Source organism: Hoplias malabaricus, chromosome 9 (assembly GCF_029633855.1).
Source record: "Hoplias malabaricus isolate fHopMal1 chromosome 9, fHopMal1.hap1, whole genome shotgun sequence".
In the NCBI taxonomy this organism is placed as follows: Eukaryota; Metazoa; Chordata; class Actinopteri; order Characiformes; family Erythrinidae; genus Hoplias; species Hoplias malabaricus.
The window spans coordinates 10848466-10866319 of NC_089808.1; the positions used below are offsets into that span (position 1 = coordinate 10848466).

The following is a 17854-nucleotide window of genomic DNA, read 5'->3' on the forward strand; positions in this document are numbered from 1 at the left end:
AGGTGGCGGTCTATTAATTCAGCTGTGAGTAGAAGCGCAGAGTGAGATGTAGCTAAAATGGCGACTCACTGTCTGCACATGATTCGTGTGTGTGGGTCCCAGTTTGAAGCTTTTCTTCTATTAAAGGAGCTTTCCACCGTGTCTACAGACACTGCCTCGGTGAAATTTCAGATGATACAGTGACCAGAGAGGACATTCGCGTGGAGACATTAATATAGCATGTATTAAACACAGTGTAAACAGAGATAAATCGACTGTTGAGCAGAGATGAAGACCAAAGCGCGCTTCAGAGGCAAGCAGCCCCAAGACAAACTGCACAAGTTCATGGTCTCTGTCAACAACTTTGTGAAGAGCCACGAGGGACCTGACGATGCGGAGAGGTACCTGCGGATGGGCGGCCTCATGAAGAAGAAAAGCCGCAAGGACAAGCGCCGAGAGAAGAGGAGGGAGAAGAAAGCTAGACTGAGGCTCCACGGGAACACAGAGAAGTCTGACAGAGCCGAGCCTGGGCTCTCTAAGAAAGGTGCTCAAACTGGATCAGAACTGCCTAAGCCCTCTAAGAAACGTGCTACAAAAATAGCTCAGACTGAGCCTAAACTCTCCAAGCCGTCTAAGAAAAGTGCTCTCAAAGAAAGGACAGATGATTCAGAGGAATTTGAGGGTAAGCATAAAAGAAAAGTTCGGTTTGATGAGTCAGAGCACCAAAGTAAGAAGCCCAAGCTTAGCATGGCCAGGAGGAGAGCTTTAATGGAGGCCAATGAGGAGGAAGATAGAGAGATCAAGAAGCTGGAGAAACGGCTTGGACTCAATAAGAGAAAGAACAAGCAGACTCTTCCTCAGTCATTTATCAGTGATGGGCTGGATTACATTCTGGGCATCCTTGAACCGGGAATGTCTGAGGCTCTGCTGGAGGAAGAGGAGAGCATGGAGAGAGAGGTCGAGAAACTGAAGGAGCTTGGTGACACCACTGAGGAAGAGGAGGAGGAGGAAGATGATGATAATGATGGATCAGATAAAGGCCAGGGTGATGGTGCTTTGTCCAAGGAAGTAATCAAAGATGAGGACAGTGAAATGGAGGAAGATAATGATGATAATGAGGATGATGATAAGATTGAGGAAGATGAGGAGGAGGAGGAAGATGTGGACGATGAAGAGGAGGAGGAAGAAGATGTGGACGATAAAGAGGAGGAACATGAAGATGATGAGGAGGATGAAGGAGATGAGATTGTAAAATGTGACGCAGAGGAGAAGTCTCCTATTAGTGAAAAGCCGGTAAGTCATCATATGTAAGTCTAGACCTAATAATAACCTGAATAACCTTACACACACAAATCACTGCCCATTCTCCCAGCTTCACTGACCAAACAGAGGCACTTTAGTTCTCCAGTTACAGACTGTGGTCCATTTGTTGCTCTGAATTATTATTATTTTACCACCACTCTATTCATCTATGGGCAAGACCCTGACATGATGGTGGTGTGTCGGTGTGTGTTGCATTCGTATGAGTGGATCAAACACAGCACACACTCTCTGTCCACTCAATTAGACCCAGCTACATCGTTGGTTTTTCTGTTACTGCCTTTTTTTCCCATCAACTTGCCCCAGATTACAAGAACGAGATACTGTTATACTGTGTTAGTTGATCTCACATCAAAGAAAACATAAAATCTTAGTATAACACTGTTGTCTTTCATTTAGAACACGGTCACGATGGGTAAATATGTCCCACCTCACCTCCGGGAAGCAGCAGACAGTAAGCGGAAAGCAGAGCTGGAGAGACTGAAGCGAAAGCTAAAGGGTCTCTTAAATCGGTAAGAGTGCAGATACTACACTGGAACATGGATTTTCATGGTTAATTCTACTTCTGATTTCTTTACATAGGGATTAGCTGCTGGAGAAGTTCAGTTTATATATTTTTTGCTTATTTCAAATACATTTTAGTGAATACATTCATGAATCTTAAACTGTGGACTAACAGAGCTCTTGAAACACTCACTTATTCTGTTATTCGCAATAGAAATAACATGATTCGTACTGTAATGTGCCCAGTTGCTTATTTACATGACATAAATCAAAGTGCCAAATGTGATTACATGTTTAGCTCAGTCCTGAAATTGTTTGTACACTGGTCTAACACTATGTTTAGTTCCTTTATTAATTGCAAACTAATGAACGCACTTTATAAAGGAAATTGTAAAGTTCAGCCCTTTTAATATGGAACTATTACATGTTAGTATACGATTAACATATTTGCTCAATAAATAATGAAATATAAATAATAATATAATTAAAAAATGCTGAATTATTATAAAGGACGGCACAGTGGTGCAGCAGGTAGTGTCCCAGTCACACAGCTCCAGGGGCCTGGAGGTTGTGGGTTTGATTCCCGCTCCGGGTGACTGTCTGTGAGGAGCTAGTGTGTTCTCCCTGTGTCTGCGTGGGTTTCCTCCGGGTGACTATCTGTGAGGAGTTAGTGTGTTCTCCCTGTGTCTGCGTGGGTTTCCTCCGGGTGCTCCGGTTTCCTCCCACAGTCCAAAAACACACGTTGGTGAGTGGATTGGCGACTCAAAAGTGTCCGTAGGTGTGAGTGAATGTGTGTTGCCCTGTGAAGGATTGGCGCAGTAAATTTAATTATTTGTAAATGTATTTATTTATTTCAAAATATATATATTATAAAGCTTAAGTCCAAAGGTTGGTTTAGAATTCAGCAAACTTAAGGTGTCTATGTTGGAGACAGATGTTCAGGTTTACACAGCTTAACCATAGCAATGCATGAAGTGTAGTGGGAAGCCCTTGGTACTTAAGCACACAGATTTCTTTCTTACATCATTTCTCATCATTGTGTTCATGTCTTTTTCTTCACAATAATTTTTTTTTATTTTCAAATTTTTCAAAGTTTTCCAGTTTTATATTGCTTTGAATTGTTCACCTTGATGCTTTAACATCTTCTTGTCTCTCTCCATATGTTTTCCCTTTATAACCTTTCTTTTATGGATTATATGTGCACCCAATTTTGCTCAAAGTTGACTAGGAACAACCAGCATAAAAACAATGTTTCTCCCAAAGATGGAATAAACCTTCTTAACTTTCAATGGAAGTGAATGTAAAAAGATTTTAATCAGAGTAATTTTGGAGCATTTCTATTGGTCAGTTCATCATGAATTATTTACACAATGTGAAGGACAGCTGCTGTGTTCAAATGATGTAGAAAATTAAAAATCCACAATAATGTAGAAACATGTTTTTAATTAGAGAGCAACAATATACTGTGTAGGGCTTTACATTCAGTCTGATTAGCGTAGCCATTTACAAGGTCAGTCTCTGGTGGTGTGCATGGCGATTTATCCAGCACTGATAATTTTGGTTTTCATTGGTGAACAATTGGTGATCATCTGATTCTGATGGTGGTTTCTGACTGGCAGGTTGAGTGAGCCAAACATGAGCTCCATCTGTGGAGAGATGGAGGAGATGTACATGAACTGTAGCAGGAAGGACATGAACGACACACTGACTGAGCTTCTGCTGGCTGCCTGTGTCACACCGACTCTAATGCCGGACCGGTAACGTATATTTCACCCCAGCATTACACTTTTGTCCTGTTTCAGGCCACAGTCACATTACAAGCTCAAATGGCTCAGATTTGTGTGCCCACTTTTTGTGTCACATTAAGGAAAAAAATTAATATACAACTACATCTCAATATATTTGAATATCATCAGAATGTTAATTTTTTTCATAATTCGAAGGGTGGAACTCATATAAATTCATTACAAACGGAGTGATCTATTTGAGTGGCCTTCAGCTCTTCTGCGTTGTTCGGGTCTGGTGTCTCTCATCTTGCTCTTGACAATAACCTATAGTTTCTCTGGAGTGTGCTGACCATTTGAGCACAGTGATACTGTGGTTATTAAACCAGGTATCTGTACTTTAGGCAGTGTGGACAGGTGCCAGGTCCTGCTGGAAAATGAAATCCACATCTCCATTAAGCTTGTCAGCAGAGGGAAGCATGTAGTGCTCTATAATTTCCTGGTGGATGGCTGCACTGACTTTGGACTTGATCTAACACAGTGGACCAACACCAGCAGATGACGTGGCTCCCCAAACCATCACTGATTGTGGAAACATTACACTAGACTCAAGCAGCTTGGATTGTGTGCCTCTCCACTCTTCCTCCAGAATCTGGGACCTGGATTTCTAAATGAAATGCAACATTTACTTTCTGAGTTGTGGCCCATGTCCTGGATACGTCTGTATCCAGCAGAAGTCCACTCCTTGTGAATCTCCCCCAAATTTTTGAATGGCCTTTTTTTTTTGACATTCCTTTTGAGGCTGTGATTTTTCCCTGTTGCTTGAGCACCTTTTTGTACCACACCTTTTCCTTCCACTCAACTTTCCATTAATATGCTGGATACAGTAGGAGGGTGGCAATGACTGCCTTCTGGACGTGTAGCCTACTGAACCAGACTAAGAGGCCATTTTATAATCTTAGGAAACCTTTTCAGGTGTTGTGTGTTGCTTATTCTATTTTTCCGAGATAACTGTTGGGTTTTCATTGGCTGTAAGCCATTATTATTATTAACATTAAAAGAAATACATGATTGAAATGGATCACTCAGTTTGTAATGCATCTGTATAATGAGTTTCACTTTTTGAATCGAATTACTGAAATAAATGAATATTTTGGTGATATTCAAGGTAAGGTGGATGTAGCTAAATGAGTGACAGGTTAAAATAATGGTAACATAAAGCCTACATTTTTTTTTTTCAATATTTTGTCTAGTTTTGTTTCAGACGTTATATCTGTTCTAAAACGAGAACAGTTCTCAGAATGAAGTTAAATTCAGTGGCATCCAGGTGGAGAAGTGTCTCTGCTGGTGATTTTTCAGTGTCTGTTTTTATATATAATTAAAAAATGTATTAATCTTAATGTTACATTTCTTTTTGTAGGCTGCTCATGGAGCATATGGTGTTACTGAGTGTTCTGCATCATACAGTTGGACTGGAGGTAAAGCCCAGCTGTTTCCATACTTTCTGCAGTGCCCCCCCCTTTTGTAGAATATTTTCAAGCCCCTGCCCACACAGTGCTCAGAAATCCATCATTCATTTGCCTTTGTTGTGCCCCCTGGCAGGGCACAGCCCCACTGATGCAGTCTATCACCTTCACTGTACACATAATCTGTTTAATCAATTCCAGTCTATTGTCAGAAGATCAAGAGGGTTATTATATATATAACATTTTTTAAAATCATTTTTAGATTCACGTATTGACACTTTTCTCTCTCAGGTCGGTGCTCATTTCCTGGAGACAGTGGTCCGGCGTTTTGACCAGCTGTATGGACAGACTGGTGATGTGGGTAAAGAGTGTGACAATCTGGCCGTGATGATTGCTCACCTCTATAACTTCCAAGTGCTCCACTCTTTGCTACTCTTTGACCTGCTGAAGAAGCTGCTGGCCTCTTTCTCAGCGAGGGATGTGGAGCTGGTGCTGCTGGTGCTGAGGAATGTGGGCTTCTCTCTGAGGAAGGATGATCCTTTGGCCCTGAAGGAGCTGATAACCGAGGCCCAACGCAAGGCCAGCACTGAGGGACAAAGATTCAGTGACCAGACTAGGGTACAGGCAGTAGTTCCTGAGTAGTGATTCCTGAGGATATGCATGGATGTTTGCATATGTCATTGAGTGCACCTTAAACCACCGGAATCATTTTAAAGGCAGCATCTATGATTCTGGGGAACTGCTGCTCTCTGTTTTGTTTATGTTCAGAAGCTCTGGCTTTTTTTTTTGTGGAACAGTTTCTTTGAGGAAAACAGCTGTGGCTGAATTTTAACTTGCCTAGAATCAGTTACACTTTAAGTAATCCAAAACTGCAAAAAAATAAAGCAATATTATCCACTTATGGAGTAAGATTAGAGCAGTATTCTCTTCTCAGTTCATGCTTTTAAAAATATACAGTTCTCTCTGTTGTCTAAACACTTCCAGATACCTTTTCTCTCCTGTAAACAGAGAAAGAAAGCCTAGCATACAGGACAGGGCCGTTTTTTAACCCATTTACAGACACTGGGCTTGATTAATACGTTAGACATTTTCAAGCATGTCGACATACTGTAGAGTTAGCAAATGGTGAGGAAACTAAACTCAGAAGTCTCTGAGGATGTTTTTAAAAATTAAAAATAAAATAATTTGTGTCATTATTATGTAACAATTTTTGACTCACAGATGTAGAAATTTAAAAGGTATTTACTGTCTCAGGTGCGGTTTATGTTGGAGACCATGCTGGCGCTGAAGAACAATGACATGCGGAAGATTCCAGGTTATGACCCTGAGCCTGTGGAGAGACTCAGGAAGCTGCAGCGAACTTTGGTGAGACCCCTAAGCACCTGGGTGCATTTTTTTATGTATGTGGTGTGTTTAAATTTGTGTATTAGCATAAGCACACAGGCTTTAAAACTCTTTCCTGTTGTTCTTAAGGTCCACCACCGTGCAAGTGGGACGGATGTGAAGCTCAGAGTGTCTCTGGAGAATCTTCTGGAAGCCGAGCAAGTCGGACGATGGTGGATCGTTGGCTCATCCTGGAGCGGAGCACCAATGATCGGTGACCATGGTGATAGGAAGGCGTCACAGCCTGCTAAAGGGGAACAGGTGAGGAGCAATTCATTTCAGTGTCAAGTTTGATATACTGTTTGAATGTAGAAAAAACCTTTATGCTTTTTTTTTTTTTTTTTTTTTTTTATTACAAAAATATAAACGTCCAAGATAGCACAATTGCTAGCTAGAGCTGGTATCTGTTAGCTGACATAACAACAACTACAGAGTAGTTGGTGCTCTCCTCCAAGTGCGTTAAATTAGTGAATAAATTAGTGACAAAATTGAGTAAATATTAAAAAAAAAAAAAAATCTAAATATTACTCTGATATTTATTGTTATACCAGAGTGACCTTTTTCAAAATGAGTCTGTCCAGTCGGTGGCTATTTTGACCAGGCTTCTTTCTCTCTTACATAGGGGGAGGTCTACAAACCCAAAACTTCAAGCTATATTTAAATATGATAAAAATATGATATGTGACAGAAAATGTTTTTCATTTGAAACAACCATATGGCAATGTGCAATCATATATCTCCACATATCTCCAAAAAACCCTCTTTACCTTTACCATTGAACTGATTGGCTTCTTTTATTTAAGGGCCTGACTTTCATAATCAGGCACCAGGGTCTGAGCAATGTGTGCCCCTCTGGATTTTGTGATTTAAAGGTACACTATGTAAGAATGGGTATTTATGCCCTTGAACTCCCAACTACATTTGCAGAGTATTATTTATTTCTACAACAGTGTCCTGTCCTCCTGGAAAAGAGTCGAGGCCTGATTTCCTACTGTGAAAGTTACATAGAGCGGTCTCTGCAGTGCTGAGCCCAAAGTAGTAACAGTAGAAGCTCTATTCCCCCTATTACAGGTCACTGAAACATCACCATGATTTTGAAGCTGCAATCTTAAGGTAAAAATACTGCCTAGTGTTGCTTTAACATGTAATCTCCTCTCAGTTCAGTGCCAAAGTGCTAGAGCTGGCACGTAAGCAGCGGATGAACACTGATATCAGGAGGAACATCTTCTGTGTCATCATGACCAGCGAGGACTATCTGGATGCCTTCGAGAAGCTGCTGAGGTTTGTGGGTTTCTCATGTCTGGAGCTGGGTTATGCTGTAGTGGATAGGATTAAAGCCCCTATCATCCATATGTTCTGTGATATATTTGTTTTGAAGTGTAGCAGAGGAAATTATGTAGGCCTTTGTCTTTTCAGACTATTGTTTCTGCAGTTTTCTTCTGCTGGATTTGAGTGGGAAAAGACTAAATTAGCCTTGCATGACTGTGTAAGCATCAATCAGAGTTAACTGTATGTTTACGTTCTTTACCTCCCTTAAAGACACAGCCTTTAAGTGCATTAGGCCTTCAAAGCCCTATTGGGATCGGAGGATTTTTACATGGGGGCGGTTGGGATGAAACTGGGAAAAACACCTAAATGCAATGTAATTACAGTTACTACAGGAAGTGTAAGTTTTTCCTGTTGCTAGTGGTATTTCTCTGCTACTGACACTCCATTGTTAACTATCAAGATGCCACTGTGAATTATTGTGCTATCTGACTTACAAAAAAAAAGTGCTATATTAATTTTGAGACCATTTGATCTCACTCTTTCCCTTGCCCTTTTCTCGTCTTCTAGACTGGGCTTGAAAGGTCAGCAGGAGAGGGATATAGTTCATGTGCTGCTGGATTGCTGTCTGCAAGAAAAGAACTTCAATGGTTTTTATGCTGTTTTAGCAGAGAAGTTCTGTGCCCATGACCGGCGTTTCCAGGTAAAAAATACAGGAGGTCCTCAGGATACGTCAGTCCCGAGTTACGATGTTTTGTGATTACGACACATATCCCATTTACTGTATAAAGCCTTGTTTTGACTTAAGTGGTTTTGCGACGTAAACATCGTAACGTGCATGGCTGAAGAATACACGGGTACGCGGCTCGGGACCGAGGTGTTTTTTGATAATTACTGTGTTAGGATAGGTGTTAGGAAAAGATAAGTGCTTACAGTATGTTATTTACGTACAGTACGTATGTTCCGACTTACACCGAAAATCGGTTTACAACGCGACGTAGGAACGGATCAACGTCATAATTCGAGGACCCCCTGTATAGCCAATTTCTTTTCCCATGTAAATCATATTGATAATGTTTAATATGCTGTTTTCAATTTTTTTCCTTTTATTTCTCATTGATCTTTTCTCGTAATATTTCAATTTTCTCTTCATTGCATCTTCAAAACACCTTAACAAATGTACAAATGCTCATTAGCTCTAAGCCATAATCATCTACATTAAAATAAATAAACGCATGAAATAGATCAGTTTGTTTGTAATGAATCTATATAGGAATTGAATTACTGAAATAAATTAACATTTTTGATAATATTCCAATTTGAGATGCACCTTTATGTGCCATTCATTTAGTTTTTTATTGTTAAAGCAGCTTCTGATTATTTTGTGCAATAACCAATTTAATACACACCCAGTAGTCATTTTTAGTATCATTTGTTTATTGCAATCAACTGAAATTCATGTGATGATTGAAGACAGGCCATTAATATTAATTTCTTCTTCACTCATCTAGATGACATTCCAGTTCTGTCTTTGGGATAAGTTTAAAGAACTGGCATCTCTAGCCAGCAACTCCTTCAACAACCTTGTTCAGATGGTGACCCAGCTCTTACAGAAAAACTCCCTCTCACTCTCCATTCTAAAGGTGAGTCTTTGGTGGTGGTGGTTTTGGATGAAATTCCTTTAATTCCAGTTTATTTCATTTATTCTACACAGGAGAAGTCATATATTTATCTACTTAAATTTCATATTAATCCCTAAAATGAATAAACCAAAAGAACACTGTGGCCTCGTGCTGTGGGTTTATGAATATATGAAGTTTTAGTGTATTTCAGCGTGGGTGTTTTGTTTTATTTCATTTTTTGTTCTTGTTACAGGACTGAAAACTGCTCATTCATTATTGTATGTTTAAATCAAGAGTTCAGTGCAGTACTTTCTATACATAATTGTATCTGCCTCTTTGCAGGCTATAGAGTTTGGAGAGCTGGATAAGCCAAAGGTGAAGTTTTTGAGACAGGTCCTCACTAAACTCTTACTGCAGACCCAGCCTGAGGACTTGGTTCAGATTTTTGGGAGGTGAGTGCTTCAGGACCCTATACACTCACCAGGTATTCATTTTCTGGGTAAACTTTAGAACCTGGTTTGTATGAAAATCCCAGGAGACCCTGTATGTGGGTGCAGCAACCACTCATTGTGAAAGATGCTTGAGAAGATGTGGGAAGGGTGTTTTGGTTTTTGGTCACATGGTCTTTGACTGCTCCCTGGCCACTCTTCTCAAACAAGTTTTGACTCCAGCAGTGGTCACACACGTTACAAAAAACAGTTGAGTTTTTTGGGCATTGTACAAAGAACGAACACCAAAAAAAGTTAAAAATCCTTGTGTCACTGGCTTTGAAAAAATTCAAAGCTTGCCTCCCAGTCATTAGTGATTTGAGTGCATTTTCGTCACTGTAAAAAAATGAAATGAAAAATGAATGAAAAACATGCATCTCCCAAAATAGTAACTTTACATTAATTAGAAGCATTTTGGAGCATTTCTTTTGATACATTCATTATGAAATATTCAGTGTGAGGGACAGCTGCTGTGTTCAAATGATGTAATAAAATAAAAGTCCAGAAATAATGGATATACATATTTTTAATTGGATAGCGATGATTTGCTTTCCCGTGACTGGTAACTGTAATCAGGCTGCATTTGCCATGACTTGTACTTGAAGCTGAAGTTAACTACATGCATGTAATCACAGAAATGTATGGGGCTTTGTACTGCTCAAAACCACAAGGGAACCTACATCTACTCCAAGATTTTTATATGTAAAGTTGATAGAATTAATACTGTGATCGATTTTTTTTTTTTAAAGAAATACTTCGCCTTCCAAGGCCAAGTGTACCTTTTCACAAATTTTTGTTTGTGGATTTACTCTTTAAAAGGAACAAAAGGTAGTGTGTTTACCGTAAATTTACAGCTTCGGTTTTATACAGATTCTTCACGGACCTGTAATTGGAAGAAAAGTGTATTTTACTCTTCAACTGCAGGGGCAACACAAAAGCAAAATATAGACTGGGTACTGTTGCTTTAAAGTGTTATGAAATGGCTTCTCTTAAAGCATGAAATCTGTTTGAGTCTGATTGAGTCTGTTTTCTCATTAGAATTTCAGGGATTCCGAAGTTGCAAATGATGCGGGAAGGCGTGAAGCTCTTCATCAGACACTTCCTGCTCCGGAGTGTTCAGGCCCAAGGACCAGCTGAGCAGACCACATTGCTGACCGAGAGAGCAGAGATTGCCACCAAGGCCATGGAGGCACGAGATGCCAAACTGAAACTGTAGAACACACGTGTACATGTGCGGAGGTGTAACAGTGGCTGTGTGGGTTTTGTTTGTTTTTTTTGTTTTTTTTTTCTCCCCCAAACTTTGATCTGCATGGAACCCTCTTACTGCGGTTTTCCAGCAGATGGCACTCTATCTCTGGGCAAGTGAACCTTGTGAATTTTTCAGGGATGAAGAAGTCAACGTTAAACTTCACTGATTTCTAGGACATACCCTCTGCTTAATAGTGCCTTTTCCCCTGTTGTAATATATCAATGCTGAACGTTTTTAGAACACAAACAATAAATAGACCTGTTTGCAGTAGTTGGGGAAAGCCTTAGTGACCAGGCACTGTGGCAATAAGTGTCTGAAGAATTCATTTCTGGAGGGTTCAGAAGTGTTTTAAATGACCTATAATTTGGGAAATTGAAGTTTGATATGGTACGTTAACAATTTTTAAAGGTTCAAATACTGTTATGTTGTTAAGGGCATATTACTGGACGATCAGAAGAGTGTTCATTTGCTCACATAATTAAACATACCTCCTTAAAAATAAACCTGGCACATAAACCTAAACAGACATCTTTCAGGTAGCCAATAGAATATATGGGAAATGCAAAAGAAAATATAGGGGAGACTGTTTAGATTTTACTGTATTATTCAAACAGTGTGGAAAAGACTTTCATGGGTCTCTTACACGTTTATTTGGTGAAAAAGGGGGGAAAATTTTAAATTGGTTTTCAAATTATGTGAAAGCATCAGCAGCTTCCCACTTGAGATATGACAAAATATGAAGGTAAACTGGGCCAACAGCAATTGCAGATGAAATCCTTTTAACTGTAACAAATTCAATTCATTTTTTTAACACATGTGTGTGTACGTACGTACATACAGGGGTTAGACAATGAAACTGAAACCTGTCATTTTAGTGTGGGAGGTTTTGTGGCTAAATTGGAGCAGCCTGGTGGCCAATCTTCATTAATTGCACATTGCACCAGTAAGACCATGTGCATCCAATGGTTCAAACATTGTATTCTGAAGGCGGTGCCGTGTATCAGGACGACAATGCACCAATACACACAGCAAGACTGGTGAAAGATTGATTTGATGAAAATGAAGTTGAACATCTCCCATGGCCTGCACAGTCACCAGATCTAAATATTATTGAGCCACTTTGAGGTGTTTTGGAGGAGCGAGTCAGGAAACGTTTTCCTCCACCAGCATCATGTAGAGACCTGGCCACTATCCTGCAAGAAGAATGGCTTAAAATCCCTCTGACCACTGTGCAGGACTTGTATATGTCATTCCCAAGACTAATTGACGCTGTATTGGCCGCAAAAGGAGGCCCTACACCATACTAATAAATGATTGTGGTCTAAAACCAGGTTTCATTGTCTAACCCCTGTATGTGTGTATGTGTATGGTTTAACCTCCAGCAGCACTGCTGTGTCTGATCCACACATCCCAGTGTAACACCACATAAGTGGCACTGCAGCACCGAATGATCTACCAGCCATATATAATATCAGCTCTGTGGGGTTCATGAACAGGGTGAAAGAAAGCTAAAAATGTATATATATATATATGTGTGTGTGTGTGTGTGTGTATGCAGAGCAACAGATGGAGCGCACTCTGTTGTTATGCAACTTCAAAGTGGTCCTGTAGAGTTGATTAAATTGACAACGAGGAGGGTGCTTTAAGTGTGGTGTATCCAGATCTATTAACTTGTCTTTCTCGCTTCATTTCTATATGTGGCCCATTTTAGTTAGCTGGGTAAAATGACTTTTGCACAAAAAACAAAGTTTATTTTTAAAATTCAATGCTTTTATTTGAAAGAGGATGTCAACACTGTGTTCATAAACATGGTAGGTAAACATGCTGAGGGTAAGCTAATTCACCAATTTAATAATTGCTTTATTACGCTTATTAATAACAAGTTATCAGTAGGTATTATCAGCAAAGAGGCCTCCAAACTTTGAAAAGCATGAACTGAGATGAGGATACTGCTTTATTCCTGATCCATGGGTGGATTATATTGACTTAATTTTGCTCTAAATGGAACATTGATTGTGCAGTGTTTTAAAGCTTGACCATGATTGACTTTAACAATTTTAAATGATGGTCGACGTTATAAACTAACTGATCCCACTCTACTTGGCATTTGGAGAAGTTTGTTATTGGTAATAACTTATGTGATGATGAACAGACATGAGTTTTAGGAGTTTAAATGATGACGGGGAACTGAATAGACATGTACACTTTTTCTCCATCTTGTCTTGGTTGGTGTGTGTGGTCTAGCCTCTCTCTCTCTCCTGAGGCCTGGCTCGAGCACACATTTGTAATGTGCCGCTGACTCAGTCAGACTGAGGATGTAAAGAGGAGCGGTGTTTCTCGACTGCGTGAGGATTAACGAAGCTGTGTTTGTGGTTGTGTTTCTCCGCTGTTGTTTCGGGTGAAACTGTCGCGCGGCGCATAGCGTCAACTAGCCGCGACATTTGAGGCTCGAGCTCCATTCATTAGTAACGTTAGCAACATTAGCTTTAATGGCATTGTCACTTACCGACATCAGCGCAAGCCACGGAGCGGTCAGCGGTCATCTAAGGTCAACCTGAGGAAATATCCCCTAAGCCAGCCTCTCTCTCTCTCTCTCTCTCTCTCTCTCTCTCTCTCTCTCTCTCTCTCTCTATGTCCACCCCAAACTGACGTTCCAATGTTTCCTTTTTTCGTCTCTTTATTTATTTATGTATGTATTATTTATTTTCTCTTTTCTGTAAGAATATGTATTTCTCTGTGCTCTCAAATCACCTCTCCATATATCTGACTTTCTTTTCATTCTTATTCCTTCTTTTCCATTTTGTAACATGAATCTTTTGACACATTGCTGTGAATTACTTTTTAAGTGTTTACATTTGTCTCATTTTTGTTTTCTGAATTTCTCTCTCTCTCTCTCTCTCTCTCTCTCTCTCTCTCTCTCTCTCTCTCCCCCCACCCCCCAGATATTTCCCAACCCTGCCCCACAACACCTCAGCAGTTTTTAAATGCTCACTGAGTTTCTTTTAATGAAGCGTGTGTGGTATCTCACATTGTCTTGTTGGAGTAGCCACCATCTATTGTGGTTTAAAGTGAATATAGAAGGTAAACACTAACTGGCTGAGCATTTTACCTTTTATATATATCCAAGTGAGCTGTTCATTTAGGCTGGCAGAGGATTAGTAATTTGACCACCCTTTTTTCTTGTGGCCTGTTTGCTGTAAGTCAGATTCAAAGTCAGTCTAAAACTTGCAGATAGTGTTTGAATAAGCAGATGTTAACGTCCACCCTTTTTTTCGATAGAGTAGCTTATATGCTGCAGCTCAATTGATCAAGTCTAATCAGATGTGTCAGCGCTGTGAGCAGATCAAAAGAGGGTGGTGGATGACACATCAGTCTGGCTTTGTTTTTCTCACAGTTTCATAGAGGGAGGGGGTGCCGAGGGGCATCCACAGATGGGCCACATTTCCACTCTCTGACAAAGACAACATTGTCACCATGTGTGAACACAACCATGTAATGGAAGACTAGCCCACTAAAATACACACAGGTGACCAGAGAGAGTGTGTGTGAGTGCGTCGCACCTTAGGCAGCTGACCTCATTTTGACCCTGTAATAGGAAGTAAATGTGGTTCTTAGCTGATAACCACTCAGACCTCATGATAGTGGTCAGGACGTTCTCTTTTAGAGAGAACGGAGAGTGATTTTATTCCATTTCTAAGAGCAGGTGATTTTCAGAAATGGATAAATAAGCCTAAATCCACATTACGTTAATCTAAATCTAAAAGTAAATAATAAACAACCTTTGTTGTGCTAAAATCAACACCTTAAAATGATTTAGAAGCTGTTACAGCAGTAAATGGGGGACAAATTCATTATTTATAGCTTTCATTTCTGTACACAATCAAAATGGCAGCCTAATCACACAGACAGAGCATGTCTGAGCATTCCATATATTGGTGTGTAGCACAGCATGGTTCATCAGAATGTAAACAGCATGTGTGTGGCTGTACATGCCAATCAAAAGATGTATGTAATCATAAGCTAATACTGATGAATGATAAGCCACTTCACACAGCTCCTGTTTCAGTCCTGAGCTCTCTGTGGTGTAGATAAGGATGAGGTTACGGAAAGTTCAGTGTCTGGTCAGCGTCTAATGTGAGTGAAATTGTGTCTGTGTGTTTTATGTTCAAACCTTTGTCTTACTGCTGTAGGAGCCATGAATATATCATCTACGGTAATTCCAGTGATTCTCAGTGTTGCAGAGCTTAAACTTGTAATTCAGTCAACGTCCCGAAGCTTTCTTTAACAGAAATGCAGTCAATTAACCAAGACACGTTTGGTGTTTGAAATTTGCTTCTTTAGTTCTGAAACTGGAGTTACAAAGCTAAGCTAACAAATCATGGAAACACATGAGCATCTGTATTTCTGAATTTTCAACACATCATTTTGTTATTTATTTCCTACATACATTAAGTACAGTTGAATTTCTGGATCCCAGGTTTGTTTTGTTCTTAGCTTGTATTTCTGTCCAATAATTGTAATTATTGTTGTAAATTATTAGCATGCCTTGCGCCCAATGATTCCAGGTAGGTTCTGGACCCACCGCGACCCTGAATTGGATAAGCGGTTACAGATAATGAATGAATTAATTAATTAATTATTAGCATGATGCTAATGGGTTGGATATAAACTGCCGTTAATGGTGCTGTGTTCTGTTTAAACTTGGATGCCAGAGTTCCAATTAGAATATTTTTACTTGAACAACCCCACAAGTGTGATTTACTACTTGGAACGTCAGAAGACCATCTGTGGCTTCCCAGTTTTCACGACCTGCCAAATTCACGCATGTAGCTTGTAGTGGCAAAGAGACTGTTTTCAAAAGCAGAGAGGTCCTTTATATTCAAGAGTGAGTAACTTTAAACACACATAAACTTGAGTTACCCTTTTAAGTCAAAGTCAAAGTTTCTTTATTTATCTCCCAATTGAGATATTTTTTTCTTGGACAGAGGGCCTTTCATCACAGTTTTTTGCAGTTTTAAACAACTGGAGCACATGCACAGTGTGTTTATTTACAGCTGAATATATCCGTATAAATATATGAGGTATTCTACAAAACTTGCAGAATAACAATGTGGGACACACATGCCGTTTTAACGAAAAAGAGAAGTATCTATTTACAGTTACCCTCGAAGAAGAAATTATCAGAGTGTCAGAGCTATCAGCAAAGAGTATACAAGCATGGTGTTCTGCACATGTGCAGCCCAAATCTGGTAGCGACTCCCTCACCAACCCTGAGTTCAGAATCCAAGATGGCTGCCTGTATATCAATAGTATGTAAAAGCAGCAGGATCAAACAGCTTTTTAGTACTTCTGTGTATTTATTCATTCATTCATTGTCTGTAACTGCTTATCCAGTTCAGGGTCACTGTGGGTCCGGAGCCTGCCTGGAATCACTGGGAGTAAGGCAGGAACACACCCTGGAGGGGGCGCCTGTCCTTCACAGGGCAACACACATTCACACATATGTACACTTTTGAGTTGCTAATCCACCTACCAACAGTGTTTTTGGACCGTGGGAGGAAACCCATGCAGACATGGGGAGAACACAGAGAAGCAAAGAGGAAAACCAAATATTGGAGTTAGCTCAAGACTGTTATAAATTTGTATTGGGTTTTTTGGCAAGCTATCACTTTAACCCACTTTTATTATAGCACTAAAATGTTTTGTAAATAGCCCAAATGTTTAATCAATTAAGTTGGTGATTGATTTGAGTTGGTATCTATAACAACATGTGATGAAAAAGGGGCCTAGTATCCTTCTACAGGACTCTTGGAAATGCTGCAGACTTCATTATCAAAATGACTTTTAAAGCATTAGCTTTAAAAGTGTCCAGAAGGGCTGGAGAGCTGCCCACTGCTGGAGGAAGAGGAGGATGATGATATTTAAATGGTCTCTAATAGATGTGAAAGAGCTGCCACACCCCCAGCTTTATTCTTCATAAAGGAGGAGACTTTTTTCTGTTACAGGCCATTAGAGATGTCAGCAGCACATTCTACATCTACATCACTTCTCTTTCTTCATCATTTTCTTTTCACATACGTCTCCAGTGGAAGGTTCGCTAGAGCAGATATTCAGGCCTCCATCATCCTCATCATCAGCCTCATCCTCCTTGTCTATCATCCTCAACCTCATCATTCTCCACCTCATACTCATTACCAACCTTCTTCATTATCATTCTCATTCATTTTCATCACCAGTCATCTTCCTTACTCATGTTCTTTCTCCTCATAGTTGACCATCAATTTGTGTGCGTGGGTGCGTGTGTGTGTGTGTTAGAGAGAGAGAGAGAGAAAGAGAGAGAGAGAGAGAGATTTGAAACTAGAATGGTACCAAGGTGAAATAGTACATATTTTATGAAAAGAGCACTCCCAGGATTCGTAAATTGTGTATGAATGAGATGCAAATATCTGGCAACTCAACGTGAAAAAGCACTCTTGAAACATTCCCTATACCTAATCCTAACGGTAAACTTAAACTAAAGTCTTAACAGCAACATCCAGAATGTTAGAAGAGCAGTATGTTTTGTTTATCACTAACATAATACTGCTGTTTTTGTAGCTCTTTTTTGGGTAAACAGGAGAGTTTTAGTGCAGTGAAACAGCACCAACGGTGGACGGGGGCTTTCTTAGTGAACATGCGATAGCTAGATATTATGATCAAGCAAAGTGTCATCAACGTACAGTGACGTTTTAGTAGGTATTGTATTTTAATCGTTTATTAATCTTTTAGGCACGATATCGGGTTGGTTTAATCTGAAAATGAAAGAACAAACAGAAAAAAATAATGTCACTCATTTAAACAGATTAATAACCGC

The 17854-nt window shown here is 39.8% G+C and overlaps 1 protein-coding gene across 1 annotated transcript; it reads left to right on the forward strand.

Moving 5' to 3' along the window:
- Window positions 1-46: 46 nt before the first annotated feature.
- On the forward strand, window positions 47-12722 carry nom1 (nucleolar protein with MIF4G domain 1). Its single transcript, XM_066680955.1, has 12 exons — window positions 47-1272; window positions 1699-1811; window positions 3423-3560; window positions 4948-5005; window positions 5285-5611; window positions 6248-6358; window positions 6467-6637; window positions 7536-7657; window positions 8213-8345; window positions 9154-9285; window positions 9607-9716; window positions 10791-12722. The coding sequence occupies exons 1-12, from the start codon at window positions 268-270 to the stop codon at window positions 10966-10968; spliced, it is 2598 nt and encodes an 865-aa protein (XP_066537052.1). The 5' UTR covers window positions 47-267; the 3' UTR covers window positions 10969-12722.
- Window positions 12723-17854: the final 5132 nt, after the last annotated feature.

Excerpts from the sequence above, each read along its gene's own strand:
- nom1 (XM_066680955.1), top strand. The coding sequence starts at position 268 with ATGAAGACCAAAGCGCGCTTCAGAGGCAAGCAGCCCCAAGACAAACTG. Across the intron at positions 1,812-3,422 it reads CTAAAGGGTCTCTTAAATCG|GTTGAGTGAGCCAAACATGA; the intron begins GTAAGAGTGCAG and ends TCTGACTGGCAG. Across the intron at positions 6,638-7,535 it reads AGCCTGCTAAAGGGGAACAG|TTCAGTGCCAAAGTGCTAGA; the intron begins GTGAGGAGCAAT and ends ATCTCCTCTCAG.